The 18580-nt window shown below is 44.5% G+C and overlaps 1 protein-coding gene across 1 annotated transcript in view; it reads right to left on the bottom strand.

Moving 5' to 3' along the window:
* Nucleotides 1-15608, bottom strand: part of tex15 (testis expressed 15, meiosis and synapsis associated) — a 22720-nt gene extending 7112 nt beyond the window's left edge. Inside the window, exons 1-3 of the mRNA XM_043674321.2 lie at nucleotides 15485-15608; nucleotides 13401-13560; nucleotides 1398-8473 (exon numbers count right to left, since the gene is read on the bottom strand). Of these exons, the coding sequence (XP_043530256.2) occupies nucleotides 1398-8473; nucleotides 13401-13560; nucleotides 15485-15595 (7347 nt within the window). The 5' untranslated portion in view covers nucleotides 15596-15608. The remainder of the gene's footprint in view (nucleotides 1-1397; nucleotides 8474-13400; nucleotides 13561-15484) is intronic.
* Nucleotides 15609-18580: the final 2972 nt, after the last annotated feature.

An 18580-nucleotide genomic window follows, 5' to 3' on the forward strand; every position in this document is an offset into this window, starting at 1 on the left:
AGGATTACATAGGATACATGACACAGAAAGGAGCTATTCAGACCAACCAATCCATCCTGGTATTTACACTCCACTCAAACCTCCCCACACCATCTTCCCTCATCTAATTATATCATTATAAGCCTTTATTCTCTCATAGGCCTGTTTTGCATTTCTATAAATATATTTCTGATTCCAGGTCACCATGTATTTTAGGGGAAGTAAACTCTTAGACTTTCCCAATCTCCCAACACTCAAACACCTTCAACCTCATTTTTCTGTCACAATCACATTGCTCAGTTAAGTGTTGCTAACTATTAAATCTACAATTAGTCACGAGCCATTAGAGTTATTTTATTCAACATTTTGCCGAGCAATTCCCTGGAGCATTATTGAGAATGCTGTTGTACAAAATGACTAAAGTATATTCACTTTCGAGGATAGCCATAGATTGAACTTGTTACTTTCTAAAGTGATCCCTAGGATGTAAACTAGTAAAGAATCAAGTTTTAAAAGGGTTGCATTACCGTCACAATTTGAACCAAAAATTCAGTGCAGCAATAATCCCCTTGGTAAGACAGGTTGGTTAAAGGTAAATCTTTACATTATTTTGCAACTTTATTTTCTGAGACAATGCACACTTTCTAAACAGTAAGTTAATTTGATATCACAAGTAGCATATGATCAAACCATATTTTCTTGGAGAATCTAAAACTAGGGATTACTGTTTAAAAATAAGGGGTCACCCATTTAAAACCGGGATGACGAGAATCTTTTTTCCTCACAGAGGGGTCATGATTCTTTGAACCTCTCTTTCTTCGAAGAGAGTGGGAGCAGTGTCTTTGAATATTTTTATGGCAGAGGGGAATATATTCTTGATAGGCAGCTCGGTGGCTCAGTGGTTAGCACTGCTGCCTCACTGCATCAGGGATCCGGGTTCGATTCCCACCTCGGGTGACTGCTTGTGTGAAATTTGCACATTCCCCCCCGTGTCTGCGTGGGTTTCCTCCGGGTGCTCTGGTTTCCTCCGACAGTACAAAAATGTGTAGGTCAGGTGAATTGGCCGTGCTAAATTGGCCATAGTGTTAGGTGCATTAGTTAGGAGTAAATGTATGGTAGGGAATGGGTCTGGGTGTGTTACTCTGCAGAGGGTCTGTGTGGACTTGTTGGGCTGAAGGGCCTGTTTCCATGCTGTAGGGAATCTAATCTAATCTAAAAGCAAGGGGAGAAAGGTAGGAGTGGGGACTAATTACATTTGACTTTATTAAGTGGCAGAGCCTGAGTAGTCTTCTCCTGCTCCTTATTTGCATGTTCATATAAAGATCCAATCCCACATAATTTCTGCCAAAGGCGATGGAAAGTATTGTATTATCCACTTAGTTTTCACATGAACCAGTGTCACAGGATTTTGATCTTACCATCTTTCGCTTATTGGCGGGAGGGTTCTCAGCTTCATGGTCTCCTTCATTTTCATATAACGGACAGTCACAGATATGTCGTTTTCTCATGTTAACCAACGGGGCACTGTGCTCCTTGTAACCTGTGATGATGTCTGCACACATACTCCACTGAACCTTGGCAGCACCATCTGTGCTACTCCCAAACTTTTCCTGAATCAGCTTCCTTTTAATGCTGTTTTGTCGCATCTGGTGGGTGAGAATGTGAAGGGTGGAGCTGCTGCTCTCAGCTGTTACCTGTCTCATGTCCACAATGCTCTTCATCACTTCCATAACATGTGCCATCTTCCCCAGATCTTTCTTGGGCTCCTTGACTAGCTTCTCCAGAACTAGCACCAGTTGCCTGTAATTATGCATCAAGTCTGATTCAGTATAGCCGTAGTTAATCGATGCTGCGTAAGGCACAGCGTTCACATAGGTTTTCACACCAACATCATGCTGCTGTATGTACTGCTTAACAGAAACTATTTCAGACAGCTCCCTTGACAGAAGTTGAACTGCATAGGTATAGTTGGTATTTTGCCTATACTCAAAGATTAAATCCAGTTCTCGTTGTAGTGTAGAAATTGTGTGCTTGAGTGCTTCACCTGGATCATGCAGGTATTTCTCACGGAACAAGGAGAAGATGGAGGTGTCTTGTTGATTGTGAAGCAGTTCAGGAAGTAAGGCTGGGTCAAACCATAGCATCCCTCTGTATGTTGCTTGGTTTAGCCGGTATGACATCAGGTTTCTCAGATAGTGAACTGTCTCATACATCATGATCAGCTCAATGTAGACCTCCACAGCTTTAGGCTTCAGGAGAACGGGGCTTGTATCATGAGAAATAAGCCCAGCTGAAAAACTGGCTTCTGTCAGCAGGACCTTCTCCACTTCAACATCCTGCAATACTTGGAAAAGTGTCTTCAGTGGCTCCAGTTGATTTTCACACTTGACCAGGAGCTGCTCCAGTTCCTCCATCTGGGAAGCCTGCGAATTCTCAAGAATTTTCCCGACAGAATTAAATTGGTCTGAAAGGGGACGGAAGCAATTTTTGTGACGGTTGCCAAATCTGGGTACTTGGTGCCCCGGAAGGGGACCCTCTGCTGCTCGGAGAGCCATGGCCTGGTCATTCCGCGGGAGTATTTTGCCACTGCACAATGAATCTGTCTGCTCGCTGCTACTGCCCCACATTCTCTCTGACGCCAAGCTGTTGTATCGGTTGTACAACATGCACAATGCTTCTCTGTTCAACTTCCCGATGAGCTCTTTCAACTTATTTTTCTGAATGTTGCCCTCTCTGATTTGGGTCAAACCATTGTTTACTTGTTCACATTTTACTCTTTTCTCCCAAACAAGCATCTTGGCAGCATTGAACTGCAAATGCTCGAGTCCAAACCACCAGAGTTCTTCATTCACAGGTGGGCAGCTGTGGATGGTGCGAGTTTTTGCATTGACAAAGTCAATAATGATCCACAAATGGACCAATTTAGCCATATCCCGCTGGCCTTCAGGTAGTCTGGTATATCTGTCTATCAGTGTCCAAACGTTTTTGCGCAGGACTTCCAAGCTCTCCAGATTGTCCCCGTAGTTAATACTAGATATTACTGGGATAGAAAGACAGAAGTAACAACAGTCAGAGATGTTCTGCATTACTGCTGAGCATTCTTCTAATTCTCGTCTGTTCTTGAGGTAAACATAATAAGCATTTTGCCCTTTAATGTCTGTTTGGCAGGATTTCAGAACCTGAGCCTGATGGTCTCTCAGTGCTTCATAACAATTATTCTGGATTCTTGTTTGGAATGAAGGATACAAGGTAGACTGCTGCTGGTAGCCCACATTTTTGGCCAGTAAGTCACTATATAAACTCTCATCGTACCACAGCAAGTTTCGAAATGTTGGAAGACCTCTCAGAAAACTAATCTTATTTTCTAAGAACTGCACTGTTTCCATCATCATCTGGAGCTCCACATAGGAATCCAGAGCACTTGGCTTTAATTGCACAGCCTTGACAATGTTCCGCTCACTATTACGTAGAAACCAGTCCCTACAAACGAAGGTCTCTGCAAAGGACTCGCCCTGGGAGAGTTCAAAGCTTGAAACAAATCGGGGGAGCATTTTCTCACAGTACAGTTTCAACTTTTCCAGATTGTCCAGTAGAGATGTGCTATCAGCTTGGTGTAAAATCTCAGATATCATAGCTACAAGACTTCCAGATATCTGCATTTCTCTCACATTTTGTGGCAGATGGTTCTTACAGTCCATCCTTTCCATTAGAGCAGCCTGAACTTTATCACTGGCTGCCTTCTGGCTGACTGCAACCTGACTACTTTCCTTCAATGCAGATTCATTATCTGAAGCAATTTCTCCCTCCTCCCTCTCCATTTCGGGAGAATCTTCATCTTTAGATTCAACTCCCGAATCTCCTTCTCGGAATCTTACCACTTTGGGTCCATCATGGAAAGCTAGTGTTTGGGATTCCATGTGGCCAATATCCATTTGGGAATCAGCGGTGGGCTGCATGATATTGCAAGGCATAGAAGATTTGCTAACCCACTGTAGAGCAGGACATTCCAGGCTTGTTCCTGCACTTTCACTGCTCGTGACTTTGTTTTCACTTTGTGACACTGCATTGAATTCAAGTGGAAAATTATACTTTGCAACATTGACTTGGTAACTGGTTACTTCAACACGAGACGTAGGTACATGATGCTCCAGTCCAGTCACTGTTGTTTGCAAAGCAACAGCATTGTCCATACTTTGGCACAACTCAGTGAGCTGTTGTGGTTGAGATTCTGCAGAGAAAGATTTAATGGGGCATTCTGTCTCAACACTTTGAAAAGGACCTTCTGGTTTTGTGCCAACTAAAGTCGCTCTCTCAGAAGAGTCACTCTGCAATTCCATCTCATGGGGGTTAACTACACCAGCCTTTGTAGGCCATTTACCCATCTTGAAAGGAGCTGGATGATCCAAACTTTGAGACCTGCCAGGAAATATCAATCCTGATCCGTCACGTTTACAGTCAGTTGTTTGTTCCTTGACCAATAACTTTACTGCTTTGAATTCACACTGAGGTGGCAGCTGGCAATTTTCAAGCTGAGTCTCTGTTCCTTGCAGTTCCACAGGAGATTTCATTTGCGGACTTTCAGCCAGAATCTCCACAGTTTGGGAAGCAAAAGGAATTTTCACTTTTTGTGAGTTGTTCAGGAATTCCACCATTTGAGACTCAGGGCAATAATTTACTATCAGAGAGTCAATTGGAAGTTCCACTATAGCTGATGAGTTAGCTGACGTGGACTTAGCCTGAGAGTCAACAATAGGTGGTTCAGACTTTTCAACTACTTTAATGGAAAGATTCGCTTTGCAAGGCTTAAATTCTTGGGAATGACTCAGATTTGAACCTGGGATTTGTGCACAATCTCCGCGCAAGATGAGACAACAGGGCTGGATTTTCTTCATGGTGTTTTGAAACTCTGTTGAATTTGATACATCTGCTGTGCTTAGTTTGGTGGCCAGTTCCAAATCAGCTGATCTGTTGGCCTTCTGAAAGCATGGGATTTGCTCAGTCCTATTTGTCTGTCTTTTGAAATTTGCATTTGGCCCACTTTTATAAAGCCATTGACAATGCTTGTGCAGTCTGCATAGGCTCTTTGCTTGTTTTTGTTTGTTGAGTTCACTATTTTTGGGGAAAGTTTCTCCTACAGATCGATACGGATGTTTTTTGGGATATCCATCTACATCACTGCTTCCCCAAAGAGCATTGTGGTCACTCTGATAGGAACTTGGCAGTGAATTCTGGCTCACCCCCACAGCAATACTTTTCACAATTTCCGAAGACTTTTTAACTCTTGCATAAGCCTTGTTTAGATTCGTCACTGCTTTTGTAAGTAACTTGGACAATTGGTTGCTTTTGCATAGGGCGGCTTCACTTGACAGAATACTTGCCACTTGTGCAATTTGCTTTTTGCAGTTGATAACAGCACCAATATGTCTTTCATACAGAGGAGTAACATTAGCGGTACTGCTGTCGCTCCTACGGACTTTGTCTTTGTTGCCTTCTTTTAAACACGTTTCCACATGTGGAGCACATTTTACAGATATTCCTGTGTGAGCCAGAGCCAGGTTCTTATTGGTTGGGAGCCCTTGTTTCTGAACATTATCCTTAGGACCTAATGTGCCTTTGATTTTCCCAGTAAGATGAACTGAGCTGTCCTGTTTATTATCTTTGCGTTGCTTACTCCCAAGCTTTGGAACTCCTTCATGGACAGTCATTCTGTTAACTGTTCCTCCTCTATCATTTCTGTTGTCTTGCCTGTTTACTTTGTTCATATCAGGTTCACCATGTATATGCTGAAGGTCTGAAGAAACACTGCAGTTTGAGGCAACTCGAGACTCCTCTTTTAAACAACTGACCCTCTTTGAGCTATGTTTCAGTTCTTTCATATCCTTGCCTTGTGATTTCAATGCAAATTTTTTCATACTCTTATTCTCCAGCAGAATTTCTTCACAGGGGTCATCACCTGCTGATTTAGTGTGTCTCATGATATTGACTTGGTGAATGCCCCCTGTAAAATGGGATTCATTTAGAGACTTTGCCTCTGCTGATCTCTCCGCATGGTCAGACACAGTGACCTTCTCATTGCAGTGGGTGTTTGCCAACTGTCCAACATACTTTGCTGTGGCTTTGCAACGGTGACTCTTTGGACTCTGAGGAACACTAATTTGTTCACTGCCTGAAGGTTCCTTATTCCATGGCAGCATACAGAGCAAATCTCCCTGCTCGCAGTTGTTGCCAGGCAGGGGAGGTGCACTGCTTGATGCTTCATCTGACGTATGATGCATACCAATTTTAAATAACAGTCCCTGTGCATCACCTTCTGCATTTGTGAAAACCTGCTTCAGTTCTTTGTAGTCTGTCTGCGATGAATTTTCCAAACTTACACTTTCTGCTACACCTACAGGTTGAATAGCTTCTCCAACCAAACTGCCTTCAGAGTCTTTCCCAATTGCTGTTGAACATCTCTCAGTTTTGGTTGCAGTCCTGTTTTTGGACTCAGGGCCATGTTCACTGCAGTATTCTGAACTGGTCTCATATCTCACAGGTGGCTCTGTCAGTGTGAAATGCTGATCAGATACTGCATTAAGTTCATTGCTTAGTGTTATCCGCAGGTTAGGAATCACTGCTCGACTGTCTGAGGTTGATAAGTTTTCACGGAATGATGCTGAACTCTGTTGGGTGCTTTTATTGTCACCATCTGCAAACCCTGAACAATGAAGAGTCAGGTGACCAGGTTTAGTTACAGTTCGAGGTGGAGGGTGGCGTCTAGAGTTCTTGGCAGATTTGTCTGATTCTGGACTTACTGTCAACTTGTTCTCATTTGACTTTTCAAACAGATTCTCCCATTCAATCCGTGCTGCTAAGAAATCGAGCAAAGGCTCCACATTTGATAGGTAATCACTTGCATCATCTTTATCTTCACTTGAGGTAGTAGACACTTGTACTTCTTCCAGTTGAAACAATCCATCCTTAGCTTCACTGGTCTCATCATTCTCCCAGCAGCTCTGCAATTCCACCACTTCTTCATTCAACCCCATGTTTCTGCTTGCTTCAAAGATGTCCATTATTGCAGGCACCTCATAAGTATGTGCAATCTCCACGGTTAACACACTTTGATTGGAAGAGTGATCAACAGTGTTGCAGAGGTCAAGCTGATTGTCTGTAAATGCATTGGAGGTTGCAGAAGGAGAAGCTATCTGCATCTGAGACTCAGTGATCACTGATGCATTTTCGAATACACTTGTCTCTTTATTTCCAAGAAAACTCTGCAGCTGTCCCTTCAGCTCTCCAGCCATCTCGCCAGACTCAGGAATATTTTTCTCAGTCTTGATAGATGTTTCTGTATTCATGACTTCTGTTATGTGCAAGATCTCACTCTCAACACCTTTGTCATCAAGACTGTTCACTGCTGCAGTGGAGTTAGATTTATCACTCATCACTTTCGAATCAGATAATGTGGTTCTAGTTTGCTGGCTTTCCCTGGACTCTGACAGACAACAAGTGGTTGTACTAAAGGCCAGTTTAGTGCTGCAGCTGGATGAACTACCCCCAAGTGTTGAAGCACAATGGCAAGGCTGGGCAGTTTGTCCGGCAGAACAAGGCAAGCCATATGGATACTTCACATCACGAGTTTTAGGCGCTGTGGCACCGTAGCATTTGTCAAGGCCGAGTTCACTCTGGTATCTTTTGTAATACTTATCGTATTTTTTAAGTCTGCCATAGAAGGCTTTTTTGTCTGTACTGCTCAGCTTCTTCAGTGATTGAATCTTTGACAGTCTCTCTTTGTCACACAGCACGAGAAACGCTGAATACTTTTGCAACTTTTTCTTCACCTCACTTTCGTACAACTTGATGTCTTCAAAAAAGGGTTCAGCCACGCATGTCTTGTCTGGAATGTCACTTCTTTGTATACCTGAGTCCACTTTCACCTCTAACCCAGTTAGCGAAGTGAGCCCCCTGCCTGGCTTGGCTTTGGTTTGCTCGTGGTGCTGAGCAGCTTCAGAAACATCTGGGGTAGACTGGGAGCCACCGCTGGCTGCCCCTGTGACTGGCAGTGGCACTCCAAAAGGCACAGTCCCCTCACGCTTGGCTGTTACGTCCTGTGGCTTCTGACCCCGTACTTGTTCTTGTATAGCTCCATACCCGCCTTGAGACCTGGCTACACTCTCACTCCCCGGCTGGGCAAATGTGGAAGAATGTGCTTTGAGGAAGCAGGGAGTTTTCTTTAGGGTGTCAATACTGTCACTGAGTTCGATAGATGGCGAAACCTCCTTGGAGACTGAACCTTCCCTTCCCTCCTCTGGACAGCTGTGCCTCTTCAGCAGCCTTGGATCTTGGTGAGTTGTTCTCCCCACCATTTTGCCAACACTATTACCAGGAGAGGACAGGATGGGGGGACCAGAAGTGACTTCCTTTTCACCAAAATGCTGGTACACAACTGTGGCATTCTTTCCTCTGCCAAGTCTTTGGGCAACTGTACATCTCTTCAGTTTGGACATCTCTGCTAGGAATGTTATGGTCAGAAAAATGGAAGAAATAAAGTTGATATTAATTTAGATGTCATGGTTATGTTCTTATTCCACAACAATAACTATTATGATTACTATTTCTAACAGGGCCCCAAGTTGCTTGGATGTTTGGGATTAATCTGATTGCAGCCCTGCAGGAAGTGCAGAGAAACAGCGAGGAAACAGGATGAATATCTGAATCCTGGCCTTCAACTGTGGATTTCTGCAGAGTTGCTTTGATGCTCTGGGATGGTGGGCAGAGGGCAATGGGTGTGGAAGATGCCTCAGCCCACTTCCTAAAAAAATACCTTTAGGGATGGGACCCCGGAGTCTTGGCTGATTTTCAAAAGATTGAAATGCCAAGACAAAGGAGGTGAGAGATGCAATGGATCATTGTCCACCCTATCTAACCCTCTGATTATCTTATACATCTCGATTAAGTCACCTTTCAACCTTCTTCTCTCCAACAAAAACAGCCTCAGTTCCCTCAGCCTTTCCTCATAAGACCTTCCTTCCTTCCCAGGCAACATCCTAGTAAATCTCCTCTGAGCCCTTTTCAAAGCTTCCACATCCTTCCTATAATGCGGTGACCAGAACTGCACGCAATACTCCATGTGCGTCCTTACCAGTGTCTTGTACAGCTGAAACATGGCCTCGTGGCTCCAAAACTCAATCCCCCTACCAATAAATGTTAACACACCATATACCTTCTTAACAACCCTATCCACCTTTCAGGGATTAATGCACCAGGACACCGAGATCTTTCCGTTCATCCACACTGCCAAGAATTTTACCATTAGTCCAGTACTCTGCATTCCTGTTACTTCTTCTGAAATGAACTACCTCACACTTTTCTGCATGAAACTCCATTTGCCACTTCTCAGCCCAGCTCTGCATCTTATCTATGTCCCTCTGTAACCCACAACATCCTTTGGCACTATCCACAACTCTGCCTAGTTTAGTGTCATCCACAAATTTACTAACCAACCCATTCTCTGCCCACATCCAGACTATTTATAAAAATGACCAACAGCAGTGGCCCCAAAACAGATCCTTGCAGCACACCACTGGTAACTGAGCTCCAGGATGAACATTTCCCATCAACCACTACCCTCTGTCTTCTTGCAGCTAGCCAATTTCTGATCGAAACTGCTAAACCACCTTCAATCCCAAAACTCCGTATTTTGTGCAATAGCCTACTGTGTGGAACCTTATCAAACGCCTTACTGAAGTCCATATACACCACAACAACTGCTTTACCTTCATCCACCTGTTTTGTTACCTTCTCGAAGAACTCAATAAGTTTGTGAGGCACGACCTACCCTTTACAAAACCGTGTTGACTATTCCTAATCAAATTATTCCTTTCCAGATGATTATAATTCCTATTTCTTATAACCTTTTCCAAAACCGAAGTAAGGCACACTGGCCTATAATTACCAGGGTTGTCCCGGCTCCCTTTCTTAAACAAGGGAGCAACATTTGCAATCCTCCAGTATTCCAGCACTACTCCTGTCGACAATGATGACATAAAAATCGAAGCCAAAGGCTCTGCAATCTCTTCCCTGGCTTCCCAGAGAATCCAAGGATAAATTCCATCCGGTCCAGGGGTCTTATCTATTTTCAGATCTTCCAAAATTGCTAAAGTTTCCTCCTTGTCAACCTCAATCCCATGTAATCTTGTAGCCTGTATCTCCGTATTCTCACTAACATTGCCCTTTTCCAATGTGAATACTGATGAAAAGTATTCATTAAGCGCTTCCCCTATGTCCTCAGATTCCACGCACAACTTTCCACTACAATCTTTGATTGGCCCTAATCTTACTCAAGTCACCCTTTTATTCCTGATACACCTATAGAAAGCCTTAGGGTTATATTGTGTCAGAAAACCCTCCTGCACACATTGAACAAAAACTGACCCATCTAAACTACTTGAACTATAGTATTCCCAGTCAATATTGGGGAAGTTAAAGTTCCCCCATAACAACTAACTTGTTACTCTCGCTACTATCAAAAATCATCTTTGCTACCCTTTCCTCTATGTCCCTGGAACAATTCAGAGGTCACCAACAGGGTGACCTCTCCTTTCCTGTTTCTAACCTCACTTCAAATTACCTCAGTGGATGAGTCCTCAAACATTATCTCAGCTGCTATATTACTACCCTTGATTAACAATGCCATACTGCCCCCCCTCCCCCCCCCCCCCTTTACCATCTTCTTTGTTCCTGCTGAAACATCTAAATCCCGGAATATGCAACAACCATTCCTGTCCCTCCTCTAGCCAGGTCTCTGAAATGGCCTGCACCAACCCATGCTGCAAGTTCACTCACCTCATTCCACATTCTCCTGGCATTGAAGTACACACATTTCAAACCAACATTCTGATTGCTGGTGCCCTCTTGCAACCTTGTAAACCCATCCCTGACCTCATTACCCTCAACCTCCTATACACTGGAACTACAGGTTCCCACCCCCCTACAGCATTAGTTTAACACCCCGCCCTACCCCCCACGAAGAGCATTAGCAAATCTCCCCACCAGGATACTGGTACCCCACTGGTTCAGGTGAAGACCAAGCTCTTTGTAGAGGCCCCACCTTCCCCAGAAAGAACTCCAATTATCCAAGAATTGAAAACCCTCCCTCCTGCACCATCCCTGCAACCATATGTTCAGCTCTGCTCTCTGCCTTTCCTCACTTCACAAGCATGTGGTACAGTCAACAAACCAGAGAGAACAACTCTGTTTGTTCTGGCTCTAAGCTTCTACCCTAACTCCCTGAATTTCTGCCTTAGATCCCCACCTTTCTTACTACCAATGTCATTGGTGCTCAGGGCTTTGGGCTGCTTCTCCTCCCCCTCAAGGATCCCAAAGATACGATCAGAGACATCACAAACCCTGGCACCTGGGAGGCAACATACCAACCGTGAGTGTCTGTCGTTCCCACAAATCTGCCATCTTTACCTGCCCTGACCTACGTATGACACTGAACCCACAGCAGTGTTGTTGAATTGTAACTGTCCTCTGGACAATCAGGGATGGGATATAAATGCTAGCCTAGCTGGTGACACCCACATTCTGTGAATGAATATAAAAAAAATCAAGCCCACATGCTATCACCAGGCCTTCTGCTGTGTGCAGCAAGAAAGATACCCTAACGAGATGAACTGAGAGCCTTCTCAATTATTCTCCATCTCCCTCAGTAAACTCAGTTCCAGACGTTACAACCCCGGATGGTGTAAGGGCCAGGATCACAGCCTAATGACACATCCAGATAAATGTCTGTATCCTTGGGACATCTGTACAAAACAAATCAATAAAACCAAGCAGCTATTGAGATACACTGGAAAATCCCTTCCTCCTGCCTAATCTTATTATGTTAATATTGATCCTGGCTCTGGGGCTGTAGTAACTGATCTCAGTATGTTAAATGATTGTTATGGTACTAGATTCGATTCCCTATAGCGGGGAAACAGGCCATTCAGCCCAACAAGTCCATGCCAACCCTCCAAAGAGTAACCCACCCAGATTCATTCCCTTACAGTTACCCCTGACTAATGCACCTAACACTATGGGCAATTTATTTTACCTGACCTTCACATCTTTGGAATGAAATCCACAGAGACACAGGGAGAATGTGTAAACTCCACACAGACAATGGCCTAAGCCAGGAATTGAACCCAGGTCCCTAGCAGTGTGAGGCAGTAGTGCTAACTACTGAGCCACCATGCCACCACTACAGTTGACTTCAGAAGCATTGCTACAGAGAAGGGAAGAACTGCTGGCCTTCCTGTTTTATCAATCATGCCAGTTTAATGTGCATATGTGTGGGGATTCCCTTTGAGAATGGGAAAGAAGGAAAATGTCTTCAAAATGCAGCAGCTGGCCAGGACAGCTGGTCAACCCTAGCTGCCATCTATTAAGAATAAGTTTTGGGTCAGCTATGGTGATCCATACCGAGAGGAAGGGGAGGGGAGAAATATCGAAGGTGACAATTCACCAGCCTGCAAGTTAGCTCTTGTGTTGTGCCCCCAGGTTAACTTCACCACTGACCTGTCAAAGAATACAATAAAAGTGTGGCCTACCTAAACATGTAAGTTAGTGTACTAGCCTGGATACCCGGCAAACCTCTGGTTACTTCAGACACACTGAGCCCTGCCTCTAAAAGGGGGCAATTTGGGTCAAGGGACAGAAAGAGTCCATTAAACTTCTCTAGTCTATCCCAGCATTCAATCAGATTATGAGTTGGGATCAGCTCCATTCTTTATCCCACAGGTCTCTAAACATTCTTTGAGTCTGTTTGAGGTAGAGATGAATAGATTTCGGTTTACCAATGGCATACAGGGTTATGAAGTTGGGTGAGCAAAGGGCATGGAAGTGTTTGATCCGGCATGATTGTCTTGAATAGTGGGGCAAGCTTGATGGGCTGAATGGTCTACTCCCATTCCTATGTTTCTGGTTAGCTGCTGAATACCGTTAGCCCCAAAAATCCCATTGATTTTAGTCTTGAAAGTTCCAATTCTTCCTGATAATCGCAGCCTTCTAGAGGAGAAAATCACAAATAGCCACCGCTAATTTCGTGAAAAAGTGCTTCCTGATTTCACTCCTAAATGATCCAACTCCAGTTTCAAGGTTGTATCTCCTTGCTTTGAGCTCCTCCACCAGAGGAACTGGAAAATCTCAGCTGTGTCCCACAACAAAAAAAAACAAATCATATTAGGTGCCAGTGGCCTGGCACTTGGTTTGGTCAAACCAGTGCCACTTCCACCACCTTCGTTCTGTGAGTGACCACATGGTAAAGGTGCCAAAAATCATTTACCAAGCTGATCCCACATGCTTCCATAGGGTCAGGGCAGAGGCCAGTGGTGGCGCAGGATTAAGCCAGAACAGCTAGGCTAAGGGGCTTTGGACCCGATGCATTGTCTTACCGTGCAGTGAAGGGTTTCTTGTAGCAGAACCAAACCGCAAAGGTGCCATAGCAGTCTTCACCTTGTGACCTGTGGACCTCACTGTAACAAGGGCATAAGGCAGGCATTGCCTCGGATATTCCATCGTCTCACAGAACACATCAAACTCATACAAGTACACCTAAGGGCAGTTTATAAAGTAACAGGAATGTTAATGAATCCATTGCTTCAACAATAGAATTCCCTCATTGTGCCAATAACTGGGAAGATCTTAAGGGATCCTAAGGGATGTCGCCATTTCTTAAGGGAGGAGCTGTCAGTGTAACAATGTTTGTGTTGTAAGTCATTGAAGATTAGGTGCAGAAAGTAAGCAGGGTATTTGGGAATTACAGACTGTCTTTGCAGGGTAGACCGGAAACTAGCATTGAAAGGCTGCAGCAAGGACACTCTGCAGTCAAGGACAGGCACTCAGACCATGGACTGGACCACGCTGCATCTCAGGGCTACTCACTCGCCCCCTTAGCGTATATTCACCTTGAGCTAACCTGCGTGCTGGAAGCATCTGTCGCTTGCCTTTCCCTGCCTGTTAGCCTTTGGTTCTGACTGAATTCCAACATGCTATTAATATTGCCATATTGGTGTACTGTTTTGTACGAGCAAACTGTCATGCTGGTTATTTGGGCTCTGCATTTTGGATGGCACAGCGAGATGTCAATCTAACACTGACAGCAGGTGCCAGCTTCCTGTGCAGCAAGTGGACTGCTCATTTATTCAATCGCATGGCCATGTTGGGAAGTGGGTGGGGGCAAGTCCTCAGTACGGTCAGCCACTGGCTTTCAGAGGCCATCAGCTGTGGGAGCAATCCATACACAGTCAAGGGTCAGTCACTTGCTCAGGCCGGGCATGGGCAGAGCATCTGACTACAGTCCTGGGGATTGTCAGTGGTCACTCCTGTCAGGCTGCCAGGGAATCACATATTGTCAGTAAGGGAACTGCAAAGAGAGTAGTCTGGGGTCTGGTCAGTCATATCTCTGGTTGCTTGTTGAAGTAGGTCAGAAGTCTGGGGTAAATACAGTCCTGTGGGTTTATTAGTTGATTGTTAAGAAGGAGGTAAGAGTGACCCATAGAGCTTAATTGGGATCATCATCAAAAGGGGTTATTGTTGGGTAGAGTCAAGGGGGTGGGAAGCTGAGGCACGTGCAGCATGTATATCACTACATCATATGTCATGAAAGTATGAATTCAGGGCAGTTCACCGTCAATGATACATTTCACAGTTGATTCATGTCTGGGATGTGAAGGGGGTCAGAGAGCAGCAATCCCTTCCCTTTTTGATGTAATGTATTGATCGCTCAGTCAGTGTGGCAGCTTCACCAAGTTGATGCCCAGCCCGTGACCAGGGTTGATGTGGAGCAGACAACGGGGCTGCTGAATCTGTGGTTCCACTGCTTGGAATGGTCTGGAGGATACCCTCCAGTACAGTCCAGACAAAGTGTGCCTCATCATTCTAGCGTCATGGACCCTGATGCAATGGACACTGAGGATCTGGAGAACAGGAGCAGTCTTCAAAGGAGGTCACCAGGGAGGAGGAAGCTCTCCCTATCCATGTCAGAGCTGGGTGGTGAGTTTTTCTGGGAACAGGTGTGTTGAGATGGGTCTAGAATTGGACATGAGGGATCCCATCAGGGCACAGTGCATAGTTAATGAGGCGAGTTTTGGTAAGATATGGTGAGAAATCTCTCCAGATTTTACCCTGCCAAAAAACTCAGCGCAACTCACACTTACCCAGGGTGACTAAACAAAGAGAATCAGCAAGGTCTGTCATCTCTGATTCGTCTGGTTGAAGCTTTTGAGACTGTCACTGTGACATTGTGAATATACAAGTGATGACGCCTATGCCTTATCAGAACTTGTACAGGAGGTTGAAATGTTAGCCTGCCAATGGTTAGATATACTTTTGGCACCATTTAATGGCACTGCTATAGTGGGACACTCGTTATTTCTGAATCTGGTGCTAAACTCTACATTTTAATGTGTTTGAGATGAGTGTGAGATAAGCAAGTTACTCACTGCTGAGTTAAATGGGTTTAGAAGCCAGAACTTACCGCTGAGTTAATGATCTGCATTTCAATTGACTCCTTGAGGCTGGGTGGAATTTGGGACATGTGACAGTCAAACTTTGCTGTAGGGTTCACATCAGCCTTTCCCTTTCTCATGCAGGGTGGAATCGTCCTCACTTTTCCCAATAGCACCTTCAAAATCAGGAGGGCATTTTCAAAAGTTAGTTTGTGTAAAACTGCTCACTGATTTCTATTTTCAAGATACACGCAACAGCAAACATAATTCTCCCCCGCCCCGAAGCCAGTTGTATCTGAAACATTGGTTGTAAATTCAGGTCCCTCTTCAGAGTCATGAGAAGATCCAGGTTGGCATTTCACTGCAGCACAGAGGGAGCACTGCAGTGTCAGAGGCGTCGACTTCCAGGCAAGATGTTCAACAATGGACTGGATTGCTCTCACAGATGGACACAAAATATCCCATGATTAAATCGGGAAATCACAACACCTGATCCTTCCCCTCCTTCCTGCTCACCATCCAAGGGCCTAAACAGGCTTTCCAGGTGAGACAACATTTCATCTGTACCTCCTCCCATCTGGTCTATTGCATTCACTGCACCCAATGTGGCCTACTCTACATTGGAGAAACTGAACCCAGACTGGATGACCATTTTGCAGAACATCTCATTTTCAGTTGGCACTTTACAACCTTCTGGACTTAATATTGAGTTCAACACCTTTAGATTGGGAACACACTCGCATTCCTTCCCTTTCATTTACTTGTAACACTCTCTGTCACCACATCCACGCTCCCGCAGTGGGACTGTCTGTTCTTTCTAGTCTGGCAGTTGGACACATCACTGTTCTGCCATCCTCACATTCTGATCACTTAATCCACTCTATCAACACCCTTTCTCCCCCAGTACTCCCCACCCCACCGTGATATAAATGCTGCCCTGTCCACACTTCACATCAGCCCTGATGAAGAGGCATCTAGACTCAAAACAGTAGCTTGCTCTCTCTCCATGATTGCTGTCTTACCTGCTGTGAACTCCAGCCTTTGCTGTTTTCAGTACAGATTCTAGCATCTACATTAACTTGCTCCTACATCTGTGATATCTGTCTCAACCACACTGCATGAAGGCAAGTTCCATCCCCACTACTCCTGAGTAAAGGCATTTCTCCTGCAATTTGTGGTGAATTTATTGTTATCTTGTATTGACAAGCACTCAAATTAGGGACATGCTATTTTTGTCTCACAGTATTGGACGAAGTAGATGCATTGGCTGGCCTGCTTAAGCAGAGCCCCATTAAGCATCAGCTGTGACTATCGATGATACAAATATCTCAGCAAGAGGCCCAGCAATTACTTCCCTAGCTTCCCACAGAGTTCTAAGGTACACCTGATCAGGTCCTGGGGATTTATCCACCTTTACCCGTTTCAAGACATCCAGCACTTCCTCCTCTGTAATCTGGACATTTTGCAAGATGTCACCATCTATATTGAAACTTGAAAGGATTCAGAAAAGATTTACAAGGATGTTGCCAGGGTTGGAGAATTTGAGCTATAGGGAGAAGCTGAACAGGCTGGGGCTGTTTTCCCTGGAGTGTCGGAGGCTGAGGGGTAACTTTATAGAGGTTTACAAAATTATGAGGGGCATGGATAGGGTAAATAGGCAAAGTCTTTTCCCTGGGATTGGGGAGTTCAGAACTAGAGGGTATAGGTTTAGGGTGAGAGGGGAAAGATATAAAAGAGACCTACGGGGCAACTTTTTCACACAGAGGGTGGAACGTGTATGGAATAAGCTGCCAGAGGAAGTGATAGAGGCTGGTACAATTGCAACATTTAAGAGGCATTTGGATGGGTATATAAATAGGAAGGGTTTGGAGGGATATGGGCCGCGTACTGGCAGGTGGGACTAGATTGGGTTGGGATGTCTGGTAGAGATGTCAGTTTCCATGCTGTACATCTCTATGACTCTATGATGTGAACACTCCCAAAACCTGCTTGGCTCCCTGGAAAAGAAGCACGTTGAAAGGAGTTGGCTTTGAACTGAGTTTAAAAGACAGCCGTTCTAATGAGGTGAGCAGTACAGGAGGCTTTCAACAAAGTCAGAGCTCACCTGGAAAGCTGTGCTGATGGATGGTCAAAAAGAGCAAGTGAGAGTAGAAATATGGAAGGTTGTGATTGAGAAAAAGAGAAATTTCTTAGTTTCTAAATAAAGTCAGAAACTGTGAATCTTAATATCACAGTGGAATTGAAACACTGACCACCAAGAATCTGGTTAAAATCCATTCTCTCACCTTAAAAAACACAATTGTTTCTGTGAGCAGATTGTTTTGCTGATGGTACCGCAGTAGGACATCAATGTGCCGATGAAGATAAACACCACAAGCTGGATTTCCCAGTGCTCTTATGGCAGAACAGTTAATGTTCAGTCCTTCCTGATACAGCTTCAAAGCTGCACAGTGGGATGTCACCAAAAACAATGTGTTTTCTTCAAGTTCTTTCCCACGTCTACCAGCCTCACGCATCTTAGCCCTGGGTGTTAAAAACAAATTACATTTCAAAAGTTGTCGGAAATACAAAACAATCACTGCAGGATTAAGAGGTGAAGTCAAATAGATTTTAAAACCTTTTACAATGGGTGATGGCTACCCTATGGTCAATCGAGACAATAAAAATGCAGATGCTGGAATCCAAGGCAGTTAAGCAGGAGGTCGGAAGAACACATCAAGCCAGGCAACATCAGGAGGTGGAGAAGTCAACGTTTCTGGTATAACCCTTCTTCAGAACTAGGAGAGTCCTGAAGGAAGGTTACACCCAAAATGTTGACTCCTCCACCTCCTGATGCTGCCTAGCTTGCTGTGTTGTTCCAGCCTCCTGCTTGTCTGCCCTATGATCAATAGCTAAATTTCATGCCTAGAACAAGTTGGTGAATGTTTGCAGAATGCTTAACTGTGTGAGCATCACATAGGGCATAGGGAATGGGTACGTGAGCAGGCCATTCAGCCCATCAATCCAGCTCTGTCATCAACTTGATCATGGCCAATCTTCGATCACAAAGCCATTTCTCCATACTATCTCATTTCCCTTGATTTTTTTAAAATCTGAAAATCTATCCAACTCTGTTTTGAACATTC

Source organism: Chiloscyllium plagiosum, unplaced genomic scaffold (assembly GCF_037043375.1).
Source record: "Chiloscyllium plagiosum isolate Xiang-an unplaced genomic scaffold, Cpla_swu_hap1 HiC_scaffold_36, whole genome shotgun sequence".
NCBI classification, from domain to species: Eukaryota; Metazoa; Chordata; class Chondrichthyes; order Orectolobiformes; family Hemiscylliidae; genus Chiloscyllium; species Chiloscyllium plagiosum.